Genomic DNA, 19,675 nt, shown 5'->3' on the forward strand with positions numbered 1-19,675 from the left:
GTGAATAGTGCGGCCTGTTCGCATCACCCTGTCTCAAAAACAAGCTAGGGGACTGGAAAAGGGTCAGAACCTGCCAACAAAAATGGAGCAGCTTCCATATGAGGTGAGATTAAAAACAATTTAGGTAGGTGCAGTTTAGAAAAGACAATTAAGGGGGAAGATATGGTACAGGTCAATAAACTCATGAATGGTGTGAAAAAATGGTGAATAGAGACATGTTATGTATCCTTTTGCACAATGCAAAAATGAGGTGGGGGGTGGGTCAGCTGATGAAATTAACAGGCACCAGTTTTATACAAATGCATGGAAATACTTTTTCACACAGTGCACTGTTAACCTGTGGAACCCGCTGCTAGGGGATGGTGTGATGACCAAACATATAACAGTTCAAAAAGAATTACATAAAATCATGGAGAATAGGACCATCAATGGCCATTAGCAAAGATGGTCAAGGATGTAACCCAATGCTCAGGGTTTCTTCCCTGCCCCACACCAGATGAGCAAGACAGGGGTGGCTGTCTCTCCAACAGTGTTATGGCGCAACTACTCCCCCCTGAAGCTCTGGAACTGGCCTCAGTGGGAGAGAGGTTACTGGCCTAGTAGGACCCTTGGTTTGACCCAGCATGGCAGTTCTTACAGCCTTAATATAATACCTAGAGCAGATCTGTTAGAAAACCAGCCAATCTTGATTTAAAAATTTTCAGTGATGGAGACTCCACCTTGGTAAATTGTTCTAATGATTAATTACCCTCACTGTCAAAAATGTACAGCTTAGTCCTAGCTTCAACTTCCAGCCCTTGGATCATGTTATACCTTTCTCTGCTAGACTGGTGAGCTCATTATTAAATATTTGTTCCCTTCACAGATAAGTGTTGATTGTAATCATGTCCCTGCACCCTCTCTTTGTTACACTCTGGAGCATCTTGAGTCTAGCACTCTAAGGCAAGTTTTCTAATCCTTTAATCATTTTTGTGCCTCCTCTCTGAACCCACTCCCATTCGGCAATAGTCTTCTTCCATTGTGGACACGTGAACTGGACATAATATTCTAGCCGCAGTCACAGCATCACTAAATACAGAAATGAAATAACCTCTTTCCACCAACTTGTGTCTCTGCTACTTATGGATCCTTTTAGCTCTTTTGGCCACAGCCTCCCAGTAAGCACACTTGTTCAGCTGATGATACACCATGTCCCCCCCACCCCCAATCTTTGTAAGACTCAGTATTTCCCCCCATTGGAGTCCTTGTACCACCACAGATGGCCTACATTCTTTGTGAGCGATGTAGATACCTTCACATTCAATACCTGCCTCACCCTGTTTGTAATATATTTTGAAAACCTCTTACTGTCCATAACTCTGCATAGATTTCTCCTGTCCCTTTGCTTCCCTCATCAATTTTCTACTCTTGCTAACTTCTGGTTTATATCAATTACTTGTTATATATTATTTTTTTAAGAGCTGCTTCCACTTCCCCATCTACTCCCAGGGTGTTTTTTATTTTTATTTTTTTTTAAACCCAGAACAGCCTTCTTCATTTGTGGAATTATAACATTTTAGGCCTCAAGGTAGATGTTCTTGAACAAGTCCCAATAATCATTCACCATTGTCTGATTTCTTCATTATAGCTTTCATCCTTATGAAGTGGCCCCATTAAAGTATCAGATATATTACAGCTCTAGACTCATTTCTGCTTGAACATCATAAATATGCTCAAGTCACATACACTGGTACCTAAGCTCCCCTTCCCTGTTAGGCTCATGTCCTCTAGCCCTTAAGGCAAAGTCTAATAAAGAATTGGCCTGTGTTGGTTGTAACATTTAGAGATTCCAAGGATGTTTAGTACTGGCCCGATCAGCTCTCCAACATGTGTCCCTCACACTGAAGTCCCCTGGGAGCATGTAGCTTCCCCCTCCCATCCCCACATTATAGACAGGTGCATAAGGAGACAATTATCCTGTTCCCTACTGTGATTGGGTGGTACACCACAGACACTAAGTAGTAGCCCCAGGTGTGGTTTATCTGTTAAGACATTGATCCACAAATGCAATCATTTTCTTCTAAGTTATCACTGACCCAAGAACAAGGTAATGGAAGTGTTGACAGTGATAATCCTGCTGTCTGCTTGTTCCTACCTAACTAGGTTATAAGCATTATTTTAACATACCAGTTATGCAATTCATCCTACCACATTGAAGTAACAGCACCTAGACTGAATTTATGCTCATCTTTGAGCAATTCCAGGGCCTTGTTTGTTGCCAAACTCCTACCCTTAGCACATAGGCAAGTCACTAATTTTAACCCTTCCTGGGCTTTGGTTCCTTAATTTTGTTCTCAACATCTCAAGGAAGACTGCACAGCACGGAGCACACATTGAGGGAGAAGTATTCCAGGGAGGAAGCACTCTAGCCACTGCCACTCTTTGTCTGTTAGCAAAACAGTCACTGGAGAGAGGCATGAGTCATGCTGCCAATTTCTGACCCAGTGCAAACAAGGATTGAAGTAGTTCAGCTGTACTTCTACAATACGCCACAGGGCCGAGTCTCTCAGCTATCACAGATGGCGAAGTTGCCTGGGGCAGAGCATTGCGTTTTGTAGTCCAGACACTAGCAATGCCCCATGCACTGCTCTTCGCTGTTAGTGCCCATCTTTCTAAGGCATCTGTGCACAGAAAGAATCAGTCTGCTGTAGGACAGGAATAGTGAGGACCAAGCACAGCTGGGGAGACTGTATACCCAAGGCACAGGCCTGGAGTCACCTTGTGAGCTCGAAGCAGATGGGCCACAAAGCACAGGGATGACTGCTTGCAGGTGTCTGCTTCAGGCCCCTTGGAGCTGGAAGAGGGAACATTGAATCTTAAAGTTCCCTTTTTGTAGCCATTCTAGGGACCAGCAGGAGACTGGAGTCTGGCCCAGGGGCAGTGCTGGCTGTTTAGTTTAAGAAGAAGCTTCTCAGCCTTGCCACCACCACTTACCTCTACAGGAGCTATGCCAGCTTTACAGCTCAGTGCCCACATGAACTCCACTGCAGCCCAGCTAGCACAGAAGGGATTTGGTTAGGAGGGTTCTTCCCAGGCTGGAAGGGCTCCAGGTAGTCTAGCTCCTTGGCCAACCGCTTCTCCTATTCCCATGGCTGGCTGGCTCTACATCACTGGCTGTCAGGGTCCAGCAGTGGCAGGTGATTGTGTTTAGCTCCCAAGAGGTCTGATCCTGAGACAAGCCAGGGTCACTTATTCCATCAGACTCCATAAAAGCAGACTAAGGTATTTATTGACATTTAAAATACTGTACAAAGTGTAGATCTCTCTCTCTTGCCAGTGGCATCTCGCATGCTCACCGGATGCCCTGGTGAATGATGCTGCTCTTGGCACTGCCTGCCTTCTCCTTCTTCTTTACCGGATCCATCTCAAAGCAGCGCCAAAGCCGCAGTGTTTCATCAGCAGCTGCAGATGCCACTATTGAGCCATCTGGGCTCATGGTCAGGTTCAGGACTCTGGCTGTGTGACCTGGGGAAGGAGAAGCTGCACTATCAGGGCTCTGCTCACATCCCCCACCAATACCACAGTCCTTTTCAGCCACACTTATGCCCAATCGCACTCCCAGTTCAGTCTGCTCTCCCCACATAAACAGACTCCATCCTGCCCAGCTGATGCTCAGGCTGACCTGGGCAGCTCTGCAAGGCTGAACACAGAGGAACTCAAAGGAGACCTGATCCCTCAGCCTTCCCTAGGGTGGAGTCACTCCCAGCAGGACACACCTTGCTGCCATCGCCCCATCTCACTAGCATGCTGCTGCTGCTGCTCTCACGAAGACTGGAGAGTGACTTTCCTTTCAGGATCTGTCTGGATGCAGCCAAGCCCTTTCCCACTGCCCTGAATCCCAGCCCTCTCAGCTGCTCCTGGGCTGCACAGCAAAGGATGTGGACCTACCTTTCAACTCTGTGACCTTGGCCATGGTAGGGTATTTCCACACCACCAGCTGATTATGCGCAAAGCCATGACCAGAAATGAACTCCTTGTAGTTTGTCGACCACAGGATGGAGCACACCTATAAGGAGGCAGCTTGTTACAATGCCAGGTAGCAGACCAGCAGCAAGAGGTCACTGATCAGGTGCCTCATTTGGGGACCAGCTCCTCACCTCCCAAAAGAGCCCACAAGGAAGGGGCACATACACTGCAGTAGTACACAACATCTACCCCCCATCCAGAGACAAGAAACCTCCCCCCAGCACCCCCCATGCTCTCCTGGGAAGTATCCCAGGCCCCGGCCCTCAGGTTCCATTCCTTGGCAGCACTTATGTTGCTCACTGTGCCTAAGCGCAGTCTTGGACAGAGTCAGTGCTGAAGCTTACCTGGGAGTGGGCATCTACCGCGTTGAGGCAGGTGCCTGAACACACATTCCAGATCCTGATGTGTCTGTCACTTGTCCCACCACCTGTGGCCAGGACATTTGACTGCCACGGGCACCAGGCCACAGCCTACAGGAGAGGCACCAGTTATAAGACATGCAAGAACAGCTTGGTCCCCATTGCCCTTATACATCAGGCCAAGCCACAGCAGCTCTGCCATCCATGCAGCAGCACGAGCAGCACTGGCTGGCCAAGATGCAGGCAGATTCTTCACGTCTCAGGAGAAGTCCCTCTCCAACAGATGGAGCCTGCCAGTGCACTGACAGAGGAAAGTGGAACCCAGCAGCTGTTGCATCACTGTGCACAAGTCTCGCACAAGCCACCCACTCACCTTGACAGCACCCTGGTGTTGAGTGAAGGTCTGCACAGGAGCAAAGTCACCACTGTCCCCTTGGGCACATGGCCAGACATTCACCAGGTTGTCATTGCCTCCACTGGCCAGGTAGCGACCATCGGGTGACCACTTGAGCCCACACACCTCCTGTGTGTGGCCAGCAAGCGTGGCCACGTGGTGCTCAGCAACCCGGACATCATGGTGATGGATATGACCGGTCCTCGCCCCACTGCAGAGGGAAGTTTGAGTCAGGGGCCGTATTATGCTTGTGAGCTATACTCCATCTCATAACTGCTCCCAGGGGCTCCCTCTGCAGAGCTCCTGGACAGGCATTTCAGCAAAGGCAGCTATTCAGTGATGCTGTAATCTTGGTGTCACCTGCTACTGGGGACAGCGGAACACAGCAGCAGGGACTGCACTGCAGAGGACTCATACAGAGGTTATGGGGAATGGAGGACCTTCCCATTGCCCCTACATTCAGAGGCTTAAATCCAGCCCCTTCTAATCAGAGGCGAGGACATATACAGGTCCCTCCTGCAAGCAGGGCCAGACACCAGGGAGGTAATAGGTAAAAAAGGTAATAATTGGAGATATACCATCTCCTAGAACTGGAAGGGACCTCGAAAGGTCATCGAGTCCAGCCCCCTGCCTTCACTAGCAGGACCAATTTTTGCCCCAGATCCCTAAGTGGCCTCCTCAAGGATTGAACTCACAACGCTGGGTTTAGCAGGCCAATGCTCAAACCGCTGAGCTATCCCTCCCCCGCAGCCCAGGGGGGAGGAGTTACAGCAGCCCAGGACAGAAACAGGCTGTTCACCAGGACCTCACTCATTTTCTACTGGCATCTGGGGAATCTGTGCCCTGGTTATGCTGAAGCGGTCCATGCAGAACTGCACTGCTGACTTTGTGAACAGATCACTGAGCACATGCAGTGTCAATGAGGTTTTTCCCATCTGTTCATCTAGAGCAGGGGGCTCAGCAAAGTGTTTTGCCATGCCTTGGTCGTGTCCTTACCTAGAGAGAATGTAGCTGTTCCAGCTCAGTGACCCTACACGGGAAGAATGGCTGGTCATATTTCGGAGCCGTTTCTGTTGCTGTATGTCCCACAGCTGCAGAGAGACATTAAGAGCAGTCATTTCTCTAATTGTGCTAGGTGATGAGACTAGAGCCCTTGTCACATTGGTGCATTCCTATGCTGTCAAATCCTCGGTCCCTTTGCATGTAGGCTATGGCATTGAAACCTCAGTGCACTAGGCTATGTGGGAGCCATCCAAAGAATTTTATACCTGTTGCCCATAAGACATTTGGAAACTTTAGATGTATATTGGGGCCTTCCCAATTAGTTACCAAGTGCTAACAACTCAGGGCCATCTCCACAGAACCCACTAGAAGGCATTGCCCAGGGAGTTTGAACTTTGGACAATGGACACATGAAGTAGGGCATACCCCTGCTGCCCTCTGTGCATGGGCAGTACACACTCTGCACAGGAATTCGCTTCATTCCACTAGCCCAGGAGAGGGAATTTGCTGCCTTTAGAAGGATCTATAAGTAGTGTAGGAGATGCCTATGTTTAGAGTGAAGGTTGCAAACTGCCTGCAATGCAGATACATTTCTCCCCCCTTCCCCCCCAGCTCTGGCAGGCAGCAGCTCTGATGCATTAGCCTCCCCCTGGCATTCAGGAGTTTGAGGTAGTCACTTGGCATCTGTGCTAAGCCACACTCACTCCACAAACCAGGAGAGTTCTTCTGACCTAATAGTACAATTTCCTTTGCTGCCCAGAGTGACTGAAGCACACTGCTCTCCGGAGGCAGGAAGTCATGCTCAGAGCCATACAGATCGCATGCAAGCCTAGTGTTCAGGGACCCAGCAGCACTCAGGATTTACAGACAGTGAAGCCATGAGAGACCGTCCACACAGCAGTTCCTTCATCAAGCCCATTAGTTTGTTATTGAACTACCATATCTTAGAAGAAAGACCCACTCTTGATTTAAAGATCCCAAGCTCCATCACAGGCCCTCTTGGCCAGTACAGCGGGGATTGAACCAGGGAGCTCAAGTGCTACAAGAGTAAGCTGCTACAACTTGAGCTGAAGAGCGTCAAGGCTTGTGGAGCCCCTAGGCATAGTTGCTGCCCTGAGACGTTCCCTCAGGATGCTTAGCTGTGCTGCATTCACACCTGTACAACTGAGTACTTGTGCAGCCACAGCACTACTGATGGTCATAAAACAGCCACACCAGGTCAGACCAGTGCTCCACCTAGCCCAGTATCCTGTCTTCTAACAGTGGACAGTGCCAGGTGCTTCAGTGGCAGTGAAAGGAACAGGGCAATTTGTTACGTGATCCTTATCATCCAGTCCCAGCTTCTGGCAGTCAAGAGTTTTTGGGACACCCGGAGCAGGGGGTTGCATCCCTGACCATCTTGGCTAATTGCCATTGATGGATCTATCATCCATGAACTTCTCATTCTTTTTTGAACCCAGTTATTTTTGGTTTCCACAACACTGCCTGACAACAAGTTCCACAGGTTGACTGCATTTTGTGAAGTAGTATTCCCGTATGTTTTAAGCCTGCTGACTATTAATTTAATTGGATGACCCCGATTTGTGTATGTGAAGGGGGTAAATAACACTTCCTTATTCTATTTCTCCATACCACTTATGATTTTATAGACTTCTCTCTAGGGCTCTCAAGCGATTAAAAAATAAATCAATTAATTGTGCTATTAAACAATATAATTTATTTTAATATTTTTGGATTGTTTTCTACATTTTCAAATATATTGATTTCTATTACAACACAGAATACAAAGTGTACAGAGCTCACTTTGTAATCAAAAATCTAAATATTTGCACTGTAAAAAATAGTATTTTTCAGTTCACCTAATACAAGAACTGTAGTGCAATCTCTATCGTGAAAGTTGAACTTACAAATGTAGAATATTGTACAAAAAAATAACTGCACTCAAAACCGAAACAAGGTAAAACTTTAAAGCCTACAAGTCCTCTCAGTCCTACTTCTTGTATGTCCCTTCATGGTTCAACCACCATTCCAGAGGACGTGTCCATGATGATGACGACAGGTTCTGCTCGATAACGATCCAAAGCAGAGCAGACTGACGTATGTTCATTTTCATCATCTGAGTCAGATGCCACTAACAGAAGGTTGATTTTATTTTTGGGGGGGTTTAGGTTCTGTAGATTCTGCATCTGAATGTTGCTCTTTTAAGACTTCTGAAAGCATGCACCACACCTTATCCCTCTCAGATTTTGGAAGGCACTTGAGATTCTTAAACCTTTAGTCAAGTGCTGTAGCTATTTTTAGAAATCTCACACTGGTGGTACCTTCTTTGTATTTTGTCAAATCTGTTGTGAAAGTTTTCTTTAAACGAACATGTGCTGGGTCATCATCTGAGACTGCGATAACATGAAATATATGGCAGAATGTGGGTAAAACAGAGCAGGAAACATACAATTCTCCCTTAAAACATTCAGTCATAAATTTAATTAAAGCTTTTTTTTTTTTAAATGAGCATCAGCATGGAAGCATGTCCTCTGGAACGGTGGCCAAAGCATGAAGGGGCATATGAATGTTTAGCATATCTGGAACGTAGATACCTTGCAATGCCAGCTACAACAGTGCCATGTGAATGTCTGTTCTCACTTTCAGGTGAGATCATAAATAAGAAGCAGGCAGCATTGTCTCCCGTATATGTAAACAAACGTGTTTGTCTTAGTGATTGGCTGAACAAGAAGTAGGACAGAGTGGACTCGTAGGCTCTAAAGTTTTATATTTTGTTTTTGAGTGCAGTTATGTAACAGAAAAATATACAATTGTAAGTTACGCTTTCACGATAAAGAGATTGCATTATAGTACTTGTATGAGGTGAACTGAAAAATACTATTTCTTTTATCATTTTTACAGTACAAATATTTGTAATATAAAGTGAGCACTGTACACTTTGTATTCTATGTTGTAATAGAAATCAATATATTTGAAAACGTAGAAAAACCATCCAAAATATTTAATAAATTCAATTGGTAGTTTATTGTTTAACAGTGCGATTAATTGCACGAGTTAACCGCAATTAACTGACAGCCCTACTTCTATCATATCCCCCCCACCCCCATAGTCATCTCTTTTCCAAGCTGAACAGTCCCAGTCTTTTTAATCTCTCCTCATATGGAAGCTGTTCCAGACCCTTAATCATTTTTGTTGCCCTTCTCTCTAGTTCTTCAAATTCTGATACATCTTTAAGATAGAGATACCTACTGTATGCAATATTCAAGGTATAAGCATACCATGGATTTATGTAGTGGCATATTTTCTGTCTTATTTATCTATCCTTTTTCCTAATGATTCTTAACACAGCTTTTTTGACTGCTGCTGCACATTGAGCAGATGTTTTCAGAGAACTATCCATGATGATGCCAAGATTTTTCATGAGTGGTAATAGCTAATTTAGATCCCATCATTTTGTATGCATAGTTGGGATTCTGTTTTCCAATGGGAATTACTTGAAATTCAGTGTTGATAAATGCAATCTGCCATTTTCTTGTTCAGTCACCCAGTTTTGAGAGATCTTTTGTAACTCTTCGCTGTCTGCTTTGGACTTAACTATCCTGAGTAATTTAGAATCATCTGCAAGCTTTGCAACCTCACTGTTTCTCTCTGTTTCCAGATCATTTATGAATATGTTGAACAGCACAGGTCCCAATATAGATCTTTGGGGGACTCTGCTATGTACCTCTCAACTGAGGGAACTGACCATTTATCCCTACCCTTTGTTTCCTATCTTTTAAGCAGTTACGATCCAAGAGAGGATCTTCCCTCTTATCTCATGACTCCTTACTTTGCTTAAGACCCCTTGGAGAGTGACTTGTCAAAGGTTTCTGAAAATCCAAGTACACTATTTCCACTGGACCACACTGGTCCACATGTTTGACCCCACTCAAACAATTAGTGGATTGGTGAGGCATGATTTCCCTTTGCAAAAGTCACATCGACTCTTCCCCAACATATCATTTTCATCTATGTGCTGGATAATTCTGTTTTAGTTTTAACCAGTTTGCCTAGTACTGAAGTTAGGCCTACTGGCCTGTAATTGCCAAGCTCACCTCTTGAGACCTTAAAAAAACAGCATTACATTAGCTATCCTCCAGTCATCAATTACAGAAACTGATTTAAGTGATGGTTATGTATCACAGTTAGTAGTTTTGCAATTTTGTATTTGAGTTCCTTCAGAATTCTTGGGTGAATAGCATCTGGTCCTGGTGACTTATTACTGTTTAATTTATCAGTTTGTTCCAAAACTTCTATTGAACCTACAATCTGGAACGGTTCCTCAGATTTGTCACCTAAAAAGAATGGCTCAGGTGTGAGAATCTCCCTCTCATCCTCTGCAGCAAAGACTGATGCAAAGAATTCATTTAGCTTCTCTGTAATGGCCTCATCTTCCTCGAATGCTTTTAGCATCTCAATCATCCAGTGGCCCCACTGATTGTTTGTGCTTCAGAAGCACTCAATTTTTGTTGTTAGTTTGTCTTTTGCTAGTTGCTCTTCAAATTCTTTTGTGGCCAGCCTAACTGGTACTTTTACACATGACTTGCCAGAGTTTGTTCCTTTCTGTTTTCCTCAGTAGGATTCGACTTCCAAATTTTAAAGGAAGTCTTTTGATCTCTGAATGCCTTTTACACTCTGTTTAGCCATGGTGGCGTTTTTTGGTCTTTTTTTTTAATTTGGGGTATACATGTAGTGAGCCTCTATTAGGGCGTTTTTAAAGTTTCCATGCAGCTTGCAGGCATTTTGCTCTTGTCACTGTTCCTTTTAATTTCTGCTTAAGGAGCTTCCTCATTTTTGTGCAGTTTTTTGAATTTTTAAATTCTGTTGTTGGGGAAGGGAGGCTAGTATTTTGCCCTCTACAAGGATGTTAAGTTTATTACATTACAGTTGCTATTACCAAGTGGTTCAGCTATATTCACCTTTTGGACCAGATCCTGTGTGTACTACTTAGAACTAAATAAAGAATTGCCTCTCACCTTGTGGGTTCCAGGACTAGCTGTTCAAAAAGCAGTCATTAAAGGTATCAACAATTGTCCCTAGGCAGGAGCCTCTATTTAAAAGAGTCTTCCCTGTACTGTGCAATTCCTCTCACCTGGACCTCAGCATTGCTGGTGCCAACAGCAAGGTAGTTTCCTTCTTTGATCCAGGACACTGATGAGATGTAGTCATCTGGCTGCTCCATCTGCAGCAGCTGGATGATCTCACCAGAGGAGTAATTCCACAGATACACAGAGTTATCCAGAGCCACAGCCAGGAAGTTCTGGGAACTCCAGTCAATGAGGTTCAGATCTATGATCAGAAGACATAGCACAGGTCACCCACTATGCTCACTGCTCATTACAATACCCCAGGGAAGTCTTGCCTGCAGCCTGGCTCAGCACCACGGCAAGACAACCCCCCCCGTTCCCCCACCCACTTCTTCACCCCCAATGCTGATGGACCAGGAACTCCCACCGGCACCACTGATTTATTTCTATAGTGCCACAGGTGTATGGCACTCTACAGGTAAGAGGATTGGCCTTGTGGCACATTGGAGTCCTAGCTAACAGGATCAGCACACTGAAGCTTTTCGTTCCAGTGCAGTTGCATGAAGCTCTGAACTCCCTTTTCTATAAGGTTAGATACAGACATTATTCAGCAAGCCACCCAGTGTCAGCGTGCCCTAAGAGTGCCATTGACACAGCAGTGACCAAGCTTAGAGAAGGCTCCATTGGTCCTCCAGGAACAAACTGCTGAGCCAAGAACAGGCACTTTCTGCTATTTTTATCCCACCCACCTTACTCCTAGGTGGAACTACCTTCTCACTAAAGCAGCTGATTTGGGGGTAGGGGGGGGTTGATGACTGAAGCCAAGCCTCCTCATTCCTATAGGGAATTTTTGGCATCCTCTGAGAGAGGAACCCAGTCTCCACAGCACAATGAAGGAAACGGCAGCCATAAGAGCACACCTTTCCCCACCTATCTTTGGCCTTTTGAATGAGGTGCAACAGGAAGTGGCAAAAGCCACCACAATCCCAACAGGCTATGAGGCACAAAACAAGCTGCCAGTGTGACTGCCCAATGGGATAATCAGAGGCCTGAGAGTAGAGACAACTTGTCCTGAAGTGGAAGTGCGGCCAGACAGGAGCATTCAGAGTCAGGGTCGTAAGGAGAACACAGTTAGTGCCAGCGAGAGGAGTATCGAGGAAAGAGAGGCACTTTCAGATATCAGGAGATGGGGACCAGAGCCACCCACTCACAAAGGAAGGGCAGAAGTTAATTACAACTGAAAATGGCCAGTACTGAACCCTTTAAGCCTGACTTTTGAGTTCCTCTTCAAGAAGAGCAAAGGACTGGCCTTCTGCTCAACAGCATCCAAGTTTAAACATACAAGCCAGCAGGTCTAGATGAGAGAGAGCCTGTGACACTAATGGATTTGCTGAACTCCTTTGGGAGTGCACAAGGTTCTGCAGTCACAGAACCAAGGGAGAAGCACCATCCAAACAAGCAATCCCAGCAGTAAGTGCCTGGTCAGGCTCATTTCAGTCCCTATCAGAACAAGTCTTAGGACAGACTTCTAGAGGGGGATGGCCCTGCAAGTCATGAGAAGTCTGAGGTCAGAGAAAAAGAGAACCTGCTAGACAAAGTGAAGAACAGAGTGGGTGAAGGGAACAAGGGGTGAACAAGACCAGGATGCTATGGAGAGAGACTTTCAAAATCTTACTTAGAATTAGCTACAATGGGACACTCATATGGACTGACAAATGGGCTGGAGGATAGCCAACCAGTGGCACCAAGTGACAGCTTTGAGTTGGAGATGGTATCAAAGATACTGCAAAAACTCTTAAGTCTGATCTTGTTTAACCTCTTCATGCAGGGTGAAGAGGAAGCAAGTAGCACCCTTGTGACATTTAAAGGGCATGGCACGGGGAGGGTAGCAAATTCTAGTATGGACAGGAATACAGAGGGCCACCAAGGGCCCTGCACATAGCAGCAGAACCTGCTTACAGTAGTCGTTACGGATCTCTGGCGCATCCAGGATCCGGTCTGGCATGGAGGGAATGTATCTGCCATTCTTCCTGCTGGACCCAGGTGTTGTTTTCTGGCTGTACAGCACTTTCAGGTTATTCTGGTAACCTGAAAACCAGAGAGACAGCAGTGGTTATTCACTAGATAGATTCTACCACCTCATCCTCACAGACTTGTGGCTCACCTAGGCACAGGGAGTCTTCCACTGAAGGCAAAGCCAAGACTTAAAAGGGAGATGCACTTGCTACAGGCCAGTGGAGCAAGCTGTGGTGCTAGTTATGACACCTGCCCACTAGGAGACTGAGCTGATGAGTCTCACTCCTTTTATGCAACCTGTTGAGCTGCCTTCAGATGGCAGCTAGTTTACCTGCTGAAACCAGATTCAAATTGGTAGGTTGAGAAGTTTCACTTTTCCCCAATCCTCTGTTAAGTAACAGTTTAGTTGAAGCATGACTTAAATCAAGGATAGTATGGGGTGGCTGGGGGCTACCGAATATTCTACTGCAGCCTTTCCTTGAAGGAGCTTAGGGCCAAAAGCAATTTTTTAGGGAAGATTTGCTCTTTGCAGTGCCAATCACTGACCTGTGCCGCTACTTCTCAGCTTAGACTCGAGGGGTGTGCAATGGCCGGGATGCCAGTAAGCCACTGACCACAAAGGAAAGCTATTAAGGAACTCATGGTGTTCCAGAGCTCAGTCTGGTACACAGCTATTTGCACACATCCCATTACTTGGAGTGGGAGAGTACACAAGACACCAGTCAGGGTTCTGTTATGGATCCCTCCTTTGAGAGGGAAGGAGCCCTTCTTCCCTTCCAGCACAGAAGGTGCATTCAGATCACCCCCAAACCCTGCATACCTTCTGGGGCATTTTGAGGCTTTCCACTAAGCCGGAGGATCTTTGCTTCTTCCACATCAAACCCATTCAGATTCAGTGCCCAAGCCTTCTGTTGCTCCTGTAGATAAGATATACAGATCCTCTCAGGCAAACATGAGTCTTCCTACCACATTCAGAGGGAATGTAGCTCAACAGCTCTGTGGCCCCCATGGCCCCAGCTGTGCCATCAGCTTAAGGTAGTTCCCTCTGCTCCAGATGGTATGCTGCTTTGCTTGGAGAACCAGCTGCATGCAAGCCAGTTCTCCAAGCTGCCCCTAGTTCACTTGAACAGCTGTGTACTGTTTGGCCAGTTTTGGAGTGTACCAACTGCCTCCAGATTGACCCTCTTTTGCATCCCATTCCCAGTGTGGAAATATGGCCACAAGGGACTGGCTTTGTATAGCTGCTTCATGACTTGTCTATATGGAGAAGTCATTCCAGAATAATATAGGCTGTGAATTTAAAGTGCCATAGCTATTGCTAAATAGCTTATTCCACAACAAGTTCTGTGGAATTTCCTTATGCAGCCAAGTCCTCAAGCTTTGAGCCTGGAATAGCCAGCTGTGTGTGTGCAAGTCTCATTAATTCTGAAGCACTTAGAGGAGAGGAAAGTGTTCAGGAACAGTCAGCATGGATTCACCAAGGGCAAGTCATGCCTGACTAACCTAATTGCCTTCTATGAGGAGAAAACTGGCTCTGTGGATGAGAGGAAAGCAGTAGATGTGTTATTCCTTGACTTTAGCAAAGCTTTTGATATGGTCTCCCACAGTATTCTTGCCAGCAAGTTAAAGTAGTATGGGCTGGATGAATGGACTATAAGGTGGATAGAAAGCTGGCTAGATCATCAGGCTCAACGGGTAGTGATCAATGGCTCCATGTCTAGTTGGCAGTTGGTATCAAGCGGAGTGCCCCAAGGGTCGGTTTTGTTCAATATCTTCATTAATGATCTGGAGGATGGCATAGATTGCACCCTCAGCAAGTTTGCAGAGGACACTAAACTGGGAGGAGTGGTAGATACACTGGAAGGTAGGGATAGGATACAGAGGGACCTAGACAAATTAGAGGATTGGCCAAAAGAAATCTGATGAGGTTCAACAAGGACAAGTGCAGAGTCCTGCACTTAGGACAGAAGTGGACTAGAGACTGAGTGGCTAGGGAGCAGTTCTGCAGAAAAGGATCTAGGGGTTACAGTGGACAAGAAACTGGATACGAGTCAACAGTGTGCCCTTGTTGCCAAGAAGGCTAACGGTATTTTGGGCTGTATAAATAGGAGCATTGCTAGCAAATCGAGGGATGTGATCATTCCTCTCTGGTGAGGCTTCATCTGAAATAATGTGTCCATTTGGGCCCCACACTACAAGAAGGATGTGGAAAAATTGGAAAGAGTCCAGCGGAGGGCAACAAAAATGATTAGGGGGCTGGAGCACATGAATTATGAGGAGAGGCTGAGGGAACTGGGATTGTTTAGTTTACAGAAGAGAAGAATGAGGGGGGATTTGAGCGCTGCTTTCAACTACCTGAAAGGGGGTTCCAAAGAGGATGGATCTAGACTGTTCTCAGTGGTACCAGATAACAAAACAAGGAGTAACGGTCTCAAGTTGCAGTGGGGGAGGTCTAGGTTGGATATTAGGAAAACCTTTTTCATTAGGTGGGTGGTGAAGCACTGGAATGGGTTACCTAGGGAGGTGGTGGAATCCCCTTCCTTAGAGGTTTTTACGGTCCAGCTTGACAAAGCCCTGGCTGGGATGATTTAGTTGGGGATTGGTCCTTCTTTGAGCAGGGGGTTGGAGACTAGATGACTTTCTGAGGTCCCATCCAACCCTGATACTCTGTGATTGGCCTTCCACAAATTTGCATTCAGACCTGCCAGACGCAGTGCAGGCCAGCCGAGGGTCCCAAGGTATTATATGACTAGACAAAAATCACACTCTGCCTTCACCCTTTGTATCTAGGGGCCACAACCCAAGTCTCCTGCAATAACTTTGTACAGCTCTACCCATTCCAGCCACCACTTTTCATGCCTCACTCCATAAAGATGAGTGCTGCAGATGTGAGCATCATACCAATTGCTCATGAAGCAGTGTGAATACTCTGAAGTTTGCTTCTCAGAAGATTAAGAGGGACTGGCTGTTAGGAGAACGCGTTGCTCACCTTCTTGGTAGGTGTATCCTCAGAAGAATCATTCTCTTTGGTCAAGAGGAAGCTAGCGACCTCCATCTGCATGGCACTGCGGTTGGGAATATAGCGATCCCCGCCTGCTTTGGTCGGTGTGCTCTGGATTTTGGATCCTGATTTACCTGTGTTGTATACAGAAGAAAGCCATCCCATCTGCATTTAGTTGAAGCAAACTGCCCAGCAAGGCCCCAGATAGACAGTGTTTGCTTCAAAGCCCTCAGGCACTGCTGGCTACACACCTTGTTTTCCAGGCATTGGTGTTTTGCCAGTCTGGAGGCTCTAATGCAGCCACATTCGATTGGATGGGAGGAGGCTGATGCAGTAGATAACCAGCTGCCTCCAATCCAATGATCATGTGCTGCTGGTCTTCTCCGAACCTCAGCACATCTTAGAAGGGCCTGGGTCCCAGCTTAATTTCATTAAGAGACACTCTGAACTCCAAAGCAATGGCTTCAGCAGCAGGCAGCATTGCTCATAGCTCCAGGAAGAACCTCAACTTGTTTCAAAGGCTCGTCATTCAACCTATACATACCTCAGTCCTCTCCAGGTGCAGCCAAACAAACAGATTCCTCTAGAGGGACTGAGGACAGACTGGTGGCATTGCCATGTAGAAGGTCACCAGTATTCACTGTGCAGAGCTCAGCAACACCAGATCCCAGTCACTGTGACTGTAGCCACTTACAGACCCCAGAGTCAGGAATCCTTACATGGGAATTCAAAGTGTTGGATCAGACAACAAGATCCATCTACTTCAGTATCCTCTCGAACAGGGCCAGTACCAGATGCAGCAGAGAAAGGTGTAACAACCCCCAAGTAGCAGATGTGCCCCATATAGGTGTCCTGCTGATCTCTAATAGAGATTAGCTTAACCTGCGACATGCAAAGTTTAAAATACCCTTTCTAGAATTTGTCAATTATGTTAACTCTGAATATTCTTGATATCCATATAAATGTCCATTCCCTTTCTGAATTGTGTCAAGTCCTTAGCCTCTATGATTTGCTGTGGCAGTGGGTTCCACAGTCTAATGTTCTATGAAAAAAATTAATTGTACTGGTTGTGAGTCTCCCCATCTTTCAATATAATTAAACATCCCCCCTGTTCTGTGTTATGAGACAGGGAGAACTAGAGTTCTTGATCTTCCCTTTCCAGGAAGAGGTTTTTTTATCCCTCCTGCATGCATACTGATTATATTCTCCATCCCATTTATACTCTTAAGGTAACAAACCCAGTCTTCCCAAACTGTCTTCACAGAAGAGATTTCATAGACCACTGACCATTCTCATTGGTTTTCTGAGCCCTATCTAGTCCTGCGCTACTGAAGAGACAAGGTGCCCAGTGCAGTACACAGTATTCAGATGAGGCTAAACCAATGATTTAGGTAAAGGCATTAGAAATGAGGTCCACAAACTGTGGGGCACACCCCCTGGGGGCACAGAGGAACATTCTCTGCTCCTGGCCCCCTTACCCTTGTATACCCCCTCCTCTACTGGAGCTGCAGCCCCACTCCCATGCCCCTCCACATCCGGAGCTGGGAGTGGGGCTGCAGCTCCAGTGGATTGGTGGGAGGGGCGCACACATGAGGTAAACAGTTTGGGGACCACTGCATTAGAATATTCCTCTATTATTCACCATACCATTCCTAATGCAACCAAGCAATTTTTTTTTAAACCACAGCTGCATACTTAGAGGTCTCCTCTGAGCTGCCTTGGTGTTGCCAAGCTCCTTTTCATGGGTTGACAATTAATTTAGAGCCCATAAGGTATATGAGGAGTTTAAGTTTCTCCCTTCAATGTGCAACATAGGATTCTATTTGCTATCATGCTGCCCATTCACCCAACATCTTCAGGTCTCACTGAAGTTTTTCACAGTTCTCTCCAGTCCAGACTATCCTCAGCAGCTGTGTCATCTGCACATTGTCCTACCCTCACTGCTCATTCCACTTTCCAGATCAGCAGTAAACAGGTCAAACCACACAGAACCTAGTTCTGCTAGCCTTCTGCCATAAGGAGAACTGACTAACCCTATTCTGTTTCCTCTGCCAGTTTTCGATCCCTGACAGTACTCGGTCAGCCTTCTGTGCCCTGGCAAAGGAGTCACACCAGCTAGGTTGCTGGTGCACTGCTTCCCACACAACCAGCTGGCTAATTCAGGGCCCCAAGTCTGTTCACCCACCTCCACAGACCCAGGGGTACCGGCCCCAGCTCTGACTCACCAGGGGTCTTGGAGGGGGTTTTGCTGGTGCTGTGGGGCCGGTTGGCTGGTTTCATGGGGGAGAGGCCAGTGCTGCTGGTGTTGGCAGGGCTGGGCCCGGGGCCAGCAACAGAGGCACTGCTCTCCTTGGCCTTGCGTTGCCATCGCGCCAGGGGGGCATTGGGGATCGGGGTGTCCAGCTTCAGCAGACCGTGCAAGTCGCTCTCAAATACGAACTGCGCCATGGCAGGGGGAGAGAGGTGTCTGGGGGACAGAGACCGACAGTGAGTCAGAGACCAGCCCCCACCTTCCTGCCAGAAACCCCCACCCCCGGGACCTCCCCCCAGCCCACACCACCACACACACCGCAGACTCCCCCCAGCCCAAGGCCGCCCAGAGGATTCAGGGGGCCTGGGGCAAAGCGGGGCTTGTACTCACCCCGCGGCAGTCCGGGTCTTCGGCGGCACTGAAGGGCCCCCCGCCGCCGAAATGCCGCCGAAGACCCGGACCGCCGCCGGGCCAGGGGCAAATTGCCCCACTTGCCCCCCACCCCCAGGGCAACCCTGACCCAGCCCCAGCCCACATACACACACCCCAGGCTCCCCGCGAGCTCCCCAGCCCCCACCGCCCGCCCCACACCCCGGCTCCCACCCCGCCGCTACCCAGCCCCCTCCTGCCAGTCACCGCCCGCCCCGGGCGCCCTCCCGCCAGTCACCGCCCGCCCCGGGCGCCCCCTCCTGCCAGTCACCGCCCGCCCCCCGCCACTACCCAGTGCCCCTCCTGCCAGTCACCGCCCGCCCCGGGCGCCCCCTCCTGCCAGTCACCGCCCGCCCCCCGCCACTACCCAGTGCCCCTCCTGCCAGTCACCGCCCGCCCCGGGCGCCCCCTCCTGCCAGTCACCGCCCGCCCCCCGCCACTACCCAGTGCCCCTCCTGCCAGTCACCGCCCGCCCCGGGCTCCCCCTCCTGCCAGGCACCGACCGGCGGGGAGGGGAACTAACCGCGGAGACCGGGCGTGGGGCGGGGCAGGTCACTGCCGGGAGGACCGGGACACCTCGCTCTCGTTCCCTCCGTCAGCCTCCGCTCTCCAAGCTCCGCCCCCTCGCGGCGCTTAAACCTGGCGCCCCAAGCCCCCATTGGCCACTTCAAACCCAACGGCCGCCGGCACCATGGCGACCGGACCCTCTGTCTCTATTGGCCCGCACGGACTCGGGGGCGGGGCTTAGCCCAGCGCCGGTAGCGTCCGTCTCGTGAGACTAGGGGCTTTGACCCTTGACCCGAGCCGCGGTCAGGTGACCGCCGACCTGGTCTGCTGATTGGCCGGAAGCGCCTGCCTGGGGGTGGGTGTTGGTCGGCCCGGTCCCAGGAGCCGGGGGTGCTGAAGCCCGGCCCCAACCGGAGATACTAACCCCGCCCTGGTCCTGCGGGCCTCCCGCTGTGCCTGGCGCGCGGGGCGGGTCACGGGTCAGCGGCTGAGTTGGGGTAGAAAGGGGGGGGGTGAGTGATAGTGATACTGCCCCGGCCCCTCCCCCGCCCCCGAACCCCGAGCCGCCCGCGTGGGGGCCGCTGACGGGAGGTGGCGCATTGTCCGGAGTGTGACACCACGTCTGCGCGCCTCAGCTTTCGGCGG

At 48.4% G+C, this 19,675-nt stretch overlaps 1 protein-coding gene across 1 annotated transcript; it reads right to left on the reverse strand.

The window, feature by feature from the left end:
- Positions 1–3,246: 3,246 nt before the first annotated feature.
- Positions 3,247–19,204, reverse strand: CDC20 (cell division cycle 20). Its single transcript, XM_039486524.1, has 11 exons — positions 19,047–19,204; positions 18,069–18,310; positions 15,832–15,977; positions 13,663–13,759; positions 12,786–12,914; positions 10,892–11,088; positions 5,755–5,849; positions 4,738–4,969; positions 4,350–4,475; positions 3,928–4,045; positions 3,247–3,504 (listed from the first exon to the last, which is right to left on the reverse strand). The coding sequence occupies exons 2-11, from the start codon at positions 18,289–18,291 to the stop codon at positions 3,332–3,334; spliced, it is 1,536 nt and encodes a 511-aa protein (XP_039342458.1). The 5' UTR covers positions 18,292–18,310; positions 19,047–19,204; the 3' UTR covers positions 3,247–3,331.
- Between the last annotated feature and the right edge of the window lie 471 nt (positions 19,205–19,675).

The sequence above is a fragment of the Mauremys reevesii genome, linkage group 8 (genome assembly GCF_016161935.1).
Source record: "Mauremys reevesii isolate NIE-2019 linkage group 8, ASM1616193v1, whole genome shotgun sequence".
NCBI lineage: Eukaryota > Metazoa > Chordata > Testudines > Geoemydidae > Mauremys > Mauremys reevesii.

Bases quoted from the DNA above. Each gene is read 5' to 3' on its own strand.
- CDC20 (XM_039486524.1), bottom strand. From the start codon at position 18,291: ATGGCGCAGTTCGTATTTGAGAGCGACTTGCACGGTCTGCTGAAGCTG. The intron at 11,089-12,785 runs GTAAGCAGGTTC...TTCTGATCATAG, and splicing joins AGAGATCCGTAACGACTACT to ATCTGAACCTCATTGACTGG. The intron at 4,476-4,737 runs GTGAGTGGGTGG...CCTCTCCTGTAG, and splicing joins AACACCAGGGTGCTGTCAAG to GCTGTGGCCTGGTGCCCGTG.